This window comes from Triticum urartu, chromosome 6A, assembly GCF_056163025.1.
Source record: "Triticum urartu cultivar PI428250 chromosome 6A, HENAU_Tu73, whole genome shotgun sequence".
Taxonomy (NCBI): domain Eukaryota; kingdom Viridiplantae; phylum Streptophyta; class Magnoliopsida; order Poales; family Poaceae; genus Triticum; species Triticum urartu.
Window position 1 is genome coordinate 512,622,432 of NC_141878.1, and position 11,559 is coordinate 512,633,990.

At 48.4% G+C, this 11,559-nt stretch overlaps 2 protein-coding genes across 2 annotated transcripts; both read right to left on the bottom strand.

Moving 5' to 3' along the window:
- Nucleotides 1-958: 958 nt before the first annotated feature.
- Nucleotides 959-1,631, bottom strand: LOC125514525 (uncharacterized). The gene has a single exon (XM_048679864.1). The coding sequence runs from the start codon at nt 1,458-1,460 to the stop codon at nt 1,224-1,226; it is 237 nt and encodes a 78-aa protein (XP_048535821.1). The 5' UTR covers nt 1,461-1,631; the 3' UTR covers nt 959-1,223.
- A 3,958-nt stretch (nt 1,632-5,589) lies between these two features.
- Nucleotides 5,590-8,916, bottom strand: LOC125512505 (putative peroxygenase 5). Its single transcript, XM_048677602.2, has 6 exons — nt 8,838-8,916; nt 8,626-8,745; nt 8,423-8,508; nt 6,177-6,271; nt 5,949-6,074; nt 5,590-5,848 (listed from the first exon to the last, which is right to left on the bottom strand). The coding sequence occupies exons 1-6, from the start codon at nt 8,914-8,916 to the stop codon at nt 5,707-5,709; spliced, it is 648 nt and encodes a 215-aa protein (XP_048533559.1). The 3' UTR covers nt 5,590-5,706.
- Nucleotides 8,917-11,559: the final 2,643 nt, after the last annotated feature.

Genomic DNA, 11,559 nt, shown 5'->3' on the forward strand with positions numbered 1-11,559 from the left:
TGAGGGTGGCCGATGGCTCACTGGTGCATGCGAGGGCGGGACGACCAGAGCACACGTCAGATGCCTTTGCGGCCGAAGTGGTCGCTATGTCCCATGCAATCACCACTGCAGCTGATCTTGGAAAGATCAGGGTGGAGTTCAAGACGGATTCTCAACTCCTGGCCGAAGCCCTAGATGTGCGCAAGGTGGATTCATCGGCGTATGCGGTCGCTATAGAAGACATGAAGTATCAACTAAAGCTTTGGTTTTCTCAATTTTCTATTTCTGTTTGTAGATATAGTGCGAATTCTGTGGCACATAAGCTAGCCAATATTGGCCGCCAATGTGAACCCGACCACTGTTTGGTTTGGGAGTCCGATGTACCAGCCCGAGTGGGTGAATGTGTTGTGGGCGATATGCCTCACCACAGTTAAGTAATGAAGCTATGCTTTCCTCAAAAAAAAAAATCCCCAATTTTGATCTTTCACCATTTCCTCTATTTTGTGTGCAGCAACCGGAACTGAATGCGTATATATGAGAGGCGTTTTACACAAGTAACATGTCACTCCTGTGTTAGTATTAGATCAAGGGGTATCTTAAGTTATCCTGGAATTATTACTGCAACCATCAGTCTCTGGGCAATGAATGCACTCCCTCTGTAAAGAAATATAAGATTGTTTAGATCACTAAATATTATTGTACTAATCCCGTCATGTTGTCATTAGCTGGTTCTTCTTCGGGTAATCAGCAATCTCGTAACTCGACGGAGGCATTGTTGAGCCATAGTTCAGATAAGAGTTGACATCTTCAGGGAAAAGATGTACTATTTCAGATAAGAGTTGACATCTTCAAGCAATATAAGAGTTGACATCTTCAGACCCATAGCACAGAACTCTGATCTAATCTAAAGCTCTATGCATAATCTCTTCTCACAATCGCAGGCATAAATTAAATAGAACAAAATAAAAACGCAGCACCATCCAAAAACTCCTGTTTTGTTTCCTAAACTGGAAAGGGGAAGAGACTGACAACTCACACATAGGAGTATGAAGTATTTACAGAACCATCATGGAAGGACGCCCTAATCACCAGCAGAAGACGATCTTCTGCCCCATCCACAGATGGGCAGGGTCACCAAAGAAAAAGTAAAAGAAAGAAAAATCCTAATACACGACGAGAGAGCCCGAGGGGACGACGACGACGACCCAGCTAGAAAATAAAAAAAAGGGGGGGCGGCCCTAGGACTAGGAGTCGCCGCCGATGGAGATGGCGGGGCGGCCGACCCGGCCGAGCGGCGAGCGCGAGCGGTGCCGGCCGAGGTCCCGGAGGACGAGGCGCATCTCGGCCAGCTGCTGCTGCTGCTGGTACGTGTCGTCCACCTTCACCTTGTCGCCCTCCTCCTCCTTGATCTTCCTCACCTGGCTGTGCACCACCCGCGCCGCCGCCAGCCGCCGCCCTTCCTCGTCCCACGAATTCTCCATCGCCGGACCTCACGTGGCTTCTTCCTCTGATCTTTCTCGCGCCTCCGGATGACGACGACGACCGCCGATGAGATGAGATGGGAGATGTGTAAATGCACCAGTGCCACCGGTTCAACCCAGCCCAGCCCATGCGCTGCATGAGACGGGGCGCATAAATAGGGGCCACGTACGGCGGTGTGGAACGGGACGGGATCGGGATTGACCGGTTCCCCACACATCCGTGCCGTTTTTGCTGGAGCGACGAGCGCACGCAGCGTACCGCGTGTCCAGCCCCGCCCCGGTTTACCCGATCCATCCGCGGCGCCTCCCCCCGCTTTCCGCCGTCGCTTTCTTGGCCGATCTCGTGAAAAGGGACGCATATCATGTCAGAAAAAGAAAGAAAAGGGATGCATATCCGTTCACGGCCCGTCGACGTGTACCGGTGTACGGGTTGACGTCGCGCGCCTGCCGTCCGTTGTGGCGGTCGACGGTGCCTATCCGAACAACGGGCCCTCCACGTGTCCTCCTGCCCGGCCGTTGCTCCTGCTTTTTTTTTCATTGTTGCTTCAGCTCGGTTTGGATAGCTCGTCTATCCAACTCCAATCCAACTGATCTTCTAAAAATAAGCCGTGCAAATCCATTTGAGTATTTCCGTGCCGTTTTTGTTTTCAGTCAGTCAGTTGTGCGTGTGGGTCTGTGGGAGCCGGGGAACAGACGGATACGTATAGTCGTATACGCCATGTTTGCGACAGTGCGGGCGCGCTGTTGATTGCAGGTAGCGAAAGGACGCGTCAGGTTTTGTGCGGTGGCCGTTGCGTGATCGGGGAGAGGGCGGAACGGCAGCCGCAAAGCCATGAACGAACGCGTGGAATTGGTTTGGATAGAAACGGGAAGGGCCGCCGCAAAGCAGTGGCTGTCGATGGAAGCGAAGGGTGGCCGCACAGCCCCCGCGCCCGCGGGTGGATCGGACGACGCGCGTTCGTGTGGCCGGACGGCCGACGGGTGTGTGTGTGTGCGCGCCGCGGAGGAGCCTTTTTCAAGAGGCACCGCGTTGAAACATTTCAAGGGCGTCGTACTCAAGACTTACCATCAGGCGCAGCAAGTCGCAACTCCGCTGATAAGCAATCGAGAGGTAAAGGACGCAATTCCGCTGATAAGCAATCGTGAGGTATAGGAGGATTATACTCCCCCGTTCCTTTTTATTCCGCATATAAGATTTGTGTCGAGTCAAACTTTACAAAACTTGACCAAATTTATATAAAAAAAATAAACATCTACAATATCAAATATACATAATATGAAACTATATTTCATAATGAATCTAAAGATATTCCTTTGGCATTGTAAATGTTGATATTTTTTTTATAAGTTTGGTCAAACTAAATATACATTGATTTCAGACAAAAGTTATATACATACTAAAAAAAATGAAGATAGTAGCTTACTATTGTACTTGCTCTAAGACAAAAGTGACGCCAAATACAAGAGGCTAGCACGAATCTCAGCGCGAAATTCGTTGCACCGAAATCTACATGAAGTCCAAATAATTTTAGTTGGCTGTAAAAATAGCACTTTTGAAAATATTCCTGACATCTAAGTCCTCTAGATCACGGGAAGATCCTCCACGATAGCCTTGGTTTGCTTACATGGCATTTTTGTCCATGTGGTCGAAAGAGTTCCGAGCGAAAGTTTTGACCCGACTTTGTCGGTGCCGTCAACAGCGGCGCTTTCGGGCATTGTTTCCCTCCTTGGGGGCGTCGTTTTGATACTCATATTCCTCTATGAGTGGCTCGAGCTCTTAGGGTGAAAACCTAAGCTCCAAATGATTTTCGGAGCGGGCCACTGCGGCATCTTCGCCGTTTCCCCCTTGGGGGCATTGCTTGGGAAAGCTAGCTTATGCTTGATGTGTTTAGTTTCCTCCTGCGTGGGTTTGTTGGATGCCAGTGAAGCAACCCCAGACGGCTGATGCGCCCCGAGGCGACGGCCTTGGAAAATGATGCGTGAGGCGGCTCTATGGAACAGGGTAGCGACTCGACTTTTGCTTGGGTGGCAACCTTTGGGCCACTTGGGCAGTAGGTTTGTTAGCCCGACCGATGCGCCCCATTGGGGGCTGTTGGACGGTATGTCGGGGCGGCGGCCCAAGATATGGTGCGGCGTTCGTGATCTATGTGTGTTTGTTCTGGGCAGTGTAGGTTGCGAGCATCTAGGTCGTGCGGCGTTGCAACTCGAGAGCCAGCAGTGGCATGTTGGGGTGGGCAGCTCCGGATGTGGTGCAGTGTTGGTGTTCTGCATGCGGTTGCCCTGAGTAGGGTGGGTTGCGGGCATCCGGGCCGTGCGGCGCTGCAGCTCGATAGCCAGCGATGGCATGACGGGGCGGTGGCCCCGGAAGGTGGTGTTGGTAGGCTGCACAGGGTGCGGCATGGCGGATGTAGGTTGGGCGGCGACATCAAGCACTTTTGACCTCGTGTCGTGTGGGCGACGAGATTGCTCTCGACGCTGGTGTTGGCGTCAAGCCTTCTGTGGCAACGATGATGGGGGAGTGATGTTAGAGGCACGACAATGATTGCGGTAGTCGGCTCTTCTCCGGCATGTCTATGGGATTGCCTATGTTGGTTTGTTGCTGCAAAATCGAAGCTGTTGTGGTGGGGCCCACTGGTGTACGATGACAAACAACAGGTGGTTTATTTGATGCAGCGTCACCTGTGCTTAACGGTTCTTTGTCAGAGTCGGAGCTATGTTGTCTGGTCGCAAGTGGCTGAGTCCTGGCACGGATCTTCATTTAGCTCCACACGACGTGTACAACGTAGGCTGAGTTGACAAACGCCTACGACGAACTTGGAGTCGTTGGTTTTAGTAATGACGATGACACCTCTAGGAAAGGAAGGAGTGATAATGATGACGCCTGCATACTGTCTTGGTGAGGTTCTCTTTGGAGCGGTGTGAGTGGGATAGTTTATGTATGTCAGCTTAATGATTGTGATAGGAAATATTGGCACTATATAGAGTATCTTGACTCTAAATAGTTACATGCAACCCTTTGTAATGGATGTACGCTATAGAATATATACCGTAGTGTGTGTAGTTCAATGGTAAAACATCTTCTTGCCAGTGCTTCAAACAATTTTGTCTTTTCCATATTACCATATCTCTAGAGTCAATAATTTTCTACGAGAAACTACTAAACTCAATCACTTGCTTTGTAAAAGGAGTTTATTAAATTCATATTTTTAGTTCCACTACACTACCAAATACGGATACGCCCCCATGGGCTTTAGCAATGTTATTGATTAACTCCCCCCTTCTATATCATAAAGAAAAGATGTAGTATTTTAAAACTTCTTGAACCAGCCTATCCTTCCTAGGTAGGGGACTTCATTTTTTTTATTATGTCCCTTATCTTCCTTTCATAAAAAGGAATGAATAGCTTGGCTAGATGGAATAACCGAGCCAACTTTTCCGTACGATTTTTCATAATTAATTGGATAGTCAGGTTTTCACCAATTAACATCCCATTTATCCATTTTGGGCTTGTCTTTGTTGGGCAATGCATATCCATTTATTTTCATTATTTTCTTTTTTTCGTCAATTTGAGGGATTACCACGTAGTTTGGTACCTTTTGTGTTGGGTTTGTCTTTGTTTGGAAAAAGATAATCTATATCCATTTAGTTTCATTGGATTTTTTTTCTGTTTTGTCAATGCGCAATTGTAAATTACACATTTTGGTGTTCTACAAAATGACAAAGACAAATAAACCTAAAAGGGTACTTTCATTTGTGTTATTATGATACTATAGAGAAGCCCATGGAGATACACATACATGACAGAAAATGTTCATTTTCACATACATACTCCCTCCATTCCAATGAATAATGCACAGATGTTTTTTGAAATTCAACTCTGACCGTAAATTACATCGATAATATGAATTTTTGTGACCTCAGAATTCTACTGTTGAAAACTTATTTTCAATACTAATTCAACTGTATATTTGTTATTACATACAAACTGCATTTGATTGGTCTAATTTATGGTCAAAGTTAAATTTTAAAATGCGTGCGTGCCTTATTCATTAGAATAAAGTGAGTAGAAGAGAAACACATACATACATGTGTCAGTTTCTATTTGTTCTAAAATTTGAATAAAGCTCAATTGTATTCCAGTCGACTGTCAAATAGACAGTCCCTTTTTTACATTGACAATAATTGTGCAGTGACCTTATAATCAACAATCAACGACAGGACAAGTACAAATACAAGTCATGCTTGCTTAATTTCGAGACGAGCCGTCCTTCGCCAGCAGAACGAAGAGGCTGTCGTCGAAGACGGTGCGCGCGGCGTCCTTCTGAAGGAAGCCGTCCTTGTCCTTGGCGAGGCTGTACAACAAGTCCCACTCCGCCTTCGACGCCGCCCTGAGTTTTTAAGCAACCGCCGGCGGAGTTAACACGGCGACACTTCGACCGTCGGCGTGAATGGTTACGACCTACTGCTATAGGGTCTAGAGATGATTACCTTCCTATGTCGTCGCCGTCCATCCTGTTTGCGGTGCGCATCGCCTCCAGCTCGCGCTCGTTCACAGCATTCGGTTCGACCTTGCCATGCTTGGTGAATATCTCGTTGAACTTCGCGGGGACAAACCTGCACGCCAAGTGGATCGATATAGCAGAGATGTTGGCATGATGGTCTTTCACATTTGGGCACATGTACAAAATGATCAGGGCGTATGTGTGGTCTGTATACCTCCCTTGAGCATCGTACGAGCCGCTGTCGCTTCCGTGGATCCCTTTATGGATGTTCTCTATGTAGATTGAGAACTTTGACGTCGTAGCATTTTCCTGCATGTTCTCTTTGGATCAACGATGATGTTTCTATACTTTGTTCTAAACATGCAAAGGATGATTCTTCGGCATTACATGTACTGATCTGCAAATTTTCGCACTCGCATCATGTAAATTACGCCTTTTTGTAAATTTAGACGAGTCCTCCTAGAGAACGTTATATCCATGATCCAATGGTCCTGGAGCCTCGAGGGTCAAAAACCCAGGGCAGGAGTGAATAAACTCTTCGATAGCGCAGAGGGGGAAGGATTTCGTAAGGGCATGTACAATAATGCTATCTTACGAGTGCCACATAGGATAAATGACGAGGTGGAGAAGAGATAACTCATAAGAAAAAGCTTGTCTTTTCTTATTTAAGACAAGACAAGAGATGATCTCTTAGCAAAATTTATCTCACCATGTTTTAAGGAATGACAAGCTATTGAAGATAAGGCTAAGATATAACCCATTGTAGATATATTTTTTTGTCATCTAACTTAAATTAAGAAACAATATAACGGAAGGAGCTATGGCTTGTCACATCGTTTTGACGTCGCTGCCGTCTGATTAGATCGATCCGCCATCGTCTGCCGTTTCTTGGGCTGCTGCTCCGTACACTCACTTAGGCCCACTGTGGTTAATCAGGCCTGGACTGGTCCATCACCATCATCTGCTCTTCTTGGGCTGCTGCTCCATACACGTACGTAGGCTCATTGTGCTTAATCAGGCTTGGGCTGCTGGCAGGCACCGATCAATCTTTATGTCAAAAAAAAAGGCATCGACCGATCTTCGTTGCGAGCCTTCCGCTCCTCTTGTGATGGGTGAAGGAAGTAGCAACGGCGCCGGCGGCGGCAACAGCTGCACCACGTTCTGAGAGGGTATCCATGTACGCTCTAGATGATTGTATGCACAAAAAATGAAAATAAGTAGAACATCCTATATGAAAGCCTTCACTGCATAGGTCACCAAGTAACCAAATGCTGATATAGTCAATATTACGAAGATAATCATCAAAATCACCATATGGCAAAGCTGGTTAGTAAATAAACAATCCTTCCCTATGTAGCTTTATTGTAAAACAGAATGATAATTCAACTACATTTTTTTTCTAACAATAACAGATTGAGCTGCCACCGAGCCACCTCCCCCCCCCCCCCCATCATGTTCATTAAACTGGACGAGCGCAGCAACGCGTGCCATCATGTTCTAGTGAAGACTTAAGATAGAACCGCTTTATTAATCATTGTACATGCCCTAAACGCTGACGACGCGGTCAGAGTTTCCCTATGTAGTCAGATGAGGGAGGTGCGGGGACGCGGTGGGGAAAGCCTACCCGCACTTTCATCCATGAGAGCAAGGTTTTCGTTAAAGTTGCACCTAACCACCACAAACGGATACCCTAAACACTGGGGCCTCCTATTGGGTGCCTTAGGCGCCGTTTGAGTTTCTTGACACCAACGAACATGATCAACTAGGCCGGCCCATGTAGGCAAAATTTTGTGTTTTGACCCTTTTTTGAAACCTATTCGAGATCTGATCCTAAGTTGAAAAAATTTCAAGATCTGACTATTTTTCTACCGCCAGAGTCCATGGCGGTAGGGTCTAACAGCCTACCGCCAGGGACTTTGGCGGTAGGAAACATCTCTACTGCCAAACGGGCTGGCGGTAGTCTGCACAACCCTACCGCCAAGGTGCTTGGCGGTAGGCACGAGCACGCATTGTGTTCAATACTTAGGCGAGTTTTGGCGGTAGGGCATGCAACCCTACCATCAGGGTCCCTGGCGGTAGGCTGTTATACCCTACCGCCATGGTCTTTGACGGTAGCAAAAGGATCAGATCTTGAAAAAAAATTAAACTAAGGTCAGATCTCGAATAGGTTTAAAAAAGGGTCAAAATACGAAATTTAGCCGCCCATGTAAGATCAAAAAAAACTAGGCCGTCCCATGTAGAAGGCAAGCGCTCGATCGCATTTGGCCGGTTTCCCCTTGTTCGCTCGATCGATTTGACCGATCGTGGTTGACTGGTCAACCGTTGACTTTTAAAAAATTAAAAAAAATCGAAAAAGTTCGTGAAACCGAGAGCCTCTGAAACGACAGAAGACGTCTTCTGCTAGTCAACATGTGCAAGAAACAGAGACGGGCAGAGCGAGTGAGAGATCGAGCATCGTACAGGTCTGGTCTTGGGTCCGATGACTCCGTTGATCAAGGTTGCCTTGACGGTGGCCTCGGCAGCTCCAAGGCCGATGGCTCGAAGCCCTGCATGCATGCACACAAGGGTCAAGAGGTCTGCAGCCACGACCAACGATCGACGCGAAAAGAAACTTTCGTTTCTTCCACCGGGAAGCGGAGAGCATGCGATGGTCATTTCGTCACCTTGCTCGGTCTCGAAGAAGGAGACGATGCCGTCGTTGTCGGCGTCGAAGAACGCCACGTGCTTCTGCAGCGCCGTCGTCCAGGCCGAAGCGCCGCCGTCCGCCGACACCGCATGGCTCCCTTCTCGGAATCAGAATTGAGGCGAATAAGCCAACTGTAATTTGCCGAAAACATACAACGAAGCTGGCGCCCCGGAAACATTATAGGCTTACAGAAGGGCACGACGAACAGAAGCAGGAGAGGCCCGGCCACCGCCGCAGGCGGAGACGGCATACGCTGGCCGGCGCTCATCGTCTCAGGCGATTCCTCCTCGATCGACTCTCTCTCGCGCGCGCGCTGGTTCCTGATCAATGCTTTTCTTCTCACCTGCGTCTGTGCCTTGGTATGTGTCATGTTTATAGGATCATAAACCTTGCACTGTGGGTATGCGTCTGATGGCCTCGTCGTCACAGGCTGGCTAGGAAGATCTCGCATGATTTCATCGGAGATTACAGAGCACAAAAACGTGGACTGCTGCCTGCAACCGGACGAAAAGCTTGTGAAAGCCAGCACGATCCTGAAGGGTGAAGCAGCAGGTGGGAAATGAGCGTGAATCCGGAGAAGATAATAAGTATTCGCGATGGACATGGGGATGGGAGTGCTCCCAGCACCGCCAGCACCCTCTAGCGCCTCCTTCTGCCGCCGCTGCCGCCGGCGTGGGCCGCGATGGCGGCGGGCCCGGTGCCGAAAGAATCTGGGCGGGTGGACGCAGTGGATCTCATCTGAGGCGGCACGGGCGGCTCCTCTCGTGCGATCCGAAGGCGGCGGCTGGGGCGGCGACCTCAGGCCGTGTGGCGATGGCCGGTGCACCATAGCCGACGGAGCGGCGGCCCTGAATGGACTGCGGCGGTGGCAGCGCCTCATCCGACGTGATGGGCTATTCTGGTCGGGATGGTGATGGCGGTGACTGCGGATCCAACGCCCCGATTGGATCCGTCGTGGGGACGCCTTCCGCCGACTGGCGGCGCGTGGAGGGGCCGGTGAGGAGATGCCGGATCTCTGCCGGAGTACCGACGGCAACATACGTCTTCGTGGCGAGGTTTCGCTCAGTTCCAGCCAGCTACGAGGTCGGGAAGACGTGGCTTCCGGTGAAAATCGCCTGACTGCGGTCCTGGCGGACAATGGCGGCGTCTCGGACGTCGTTGCCTTCTGGAGGCATCGTCGTTGCAGGTCACGTCAACCTAATCGGGAAGCTCCGGGGAAAACCCTAGATCTAGATCTACCGGATCGGACGATGACGGTGCCTCCAGTGTCGTTCTCTCTCCTGGGGGCATCATTTTGGAGCAAGTGCTGGTTGAAGGGGACAAGAGGAGGAGCGGTGTTTCATCTTCTCCATTGATAACAGTGGATCTCGGCGGCGTGGTGCAGTGGAGACTCGGCGCCCGATGAGCGGAGATGGGCTCGCGCAGGAGGGTGACGCTGTCTGGCATCGTGGTGGCGTCGGCGACAGCTAGATCGGGCAAAGTAGATGCAGCAGTACAGCTCTGAAGATGGATTGGTGGCAGGTGGCTGCGGCGGCCTCATACTCGGCAGGCGTCCTGGGTGAGGAGTACACTGGACTGGTGGATGACCATACCCGGCAGGCGTCTTAGTTGAGACCTCAAGTCTTAGATGTTAGGTTTGGCTGCGAGGTCTGTTTGGTATTAGGCCTAGACTTTCAGCGCCCCTTCATCAACTGGATAGGAGTAGCGACAGATGTTGCTTAGACGGTGGCTTTAGTCTTACTGTTCTATGACTTTATAAAGTTTTGTGTCAATAATTAATAAAATGGTTGTATGCATTGTCCAGATGCATTCTAAAGAAAACATGGGGACGAGAGAAGATATGATGCTCATTTCCATCACATGGACTCTTGATCCCGCATTTTAAAACTTCGATTTAAATGCCTTAAGAATTTTTGATTTTTTTTGGATGTTCATGAGATATGTGTTTGCGACCCCTAAAAATTATGATCAAAGTCAAATTACACATCGAGAAGCATAAAAGAAGAATCGAGGTGTGAGTGGTATTGTTTTTTTGCTTTTGCCTGTTTATGACACTATTCATGCTGGATTTTGAATTTTGATCTGGAATTTGGCGCATGTTCGCAGGTTGATGAATTTTTTGGGTACTTTTGTCATCCGCAGAGCCATTCAATGCAGGAGTGTTGCCACCTCATGACTTCTTCAAATTGGTACAATTCTATTTTTTTCGAAATTTTAGGCAGGAGCGCTGTCGTATCTATTAGAGGAAAAATGGAAAACCATAAGTTTAGTTGAAGCCTGTTACAACTCAAAGGAGGTAAGCTTTAACCCCCATCATCCTGGACAATTCTGGTGAAGACCAGCTCTCTCGTTCTGATCTTCTCTTGAATTCTAGAAAGTGTATCTTCGAGCTTTAAGTAATTATGCTCAAACACTCTCCCGTTCCTATTTTTCCAAATCTGACAGAATGTAGGCCATGTGAAAATAGCTGGAAACGCATGCGTTATGCAGGGGCGCGTTGCGTGTTATAAAGAGGCCTAGGCCGGCGGTTTACAAGTATTTAGGATTAGGTTAGGTGTGGATTGATCTCCAAGCTAACTATAGGATCATATCTCAACAACCTAACCTATCCTAACAATATACAACACACACACATGCCCTAAGCTAATCACGGTTCATAACAATACCGTGACATACATTACAATGTTTAACACTCCCCCTCAATCACAACTGTCTAAGTTGAGATTGCGTCTGAAAACCTCCAGCTGCCGCAGTGATAGTGGCTTAGTGAAGCCATCCTCTACTTGATCACCAGTAGGAACAAACCGAATATTCAAAAGCTTGTTTGCAACCTGTTCACGGACAAAATGATAATCAATTTCGATGTGCTTTGTCCTAGCATGAAAAACATGGTTGGCAAAGAGATAGGTAG

What these genes read in the sequence shown, in the direction of transcription:
- LOC125514525 (XM_048679864.1), bottom strand. Translation starts at nt 1,460, where the DNA reads ATGGAGAATTCGTGGGACGAGGAAGGGCGGCGGCTGGCGGCGGCGCGG.
- LOC125512505 (XM_048677602.2), bottom strand. Translation starts at nt 8,916, where the DNA reads ATGAGCGCCGGCCAGCGTATGCCGTCTCCGCCTGCGGCGGTGGCCGGG. An exon ending in CTTCTTCGAGACCGAGCAAG is followed by an intron (nt 8,509 to 8,625) that starts GTGACGAAATGA and finishes GCATGCATGCAG; the next exon opens with GGCTTCGAGCCATCGGCCTT. An exon ending in TCGTACGATGCTCAAGGGAG is followed by an intron (nt 6,075 to 6,176) that starts GTATACAGACCA and finishes CTTGGCGTGCAG; the next exon opens with GTTTGTCCCCGCGAAGTTCA.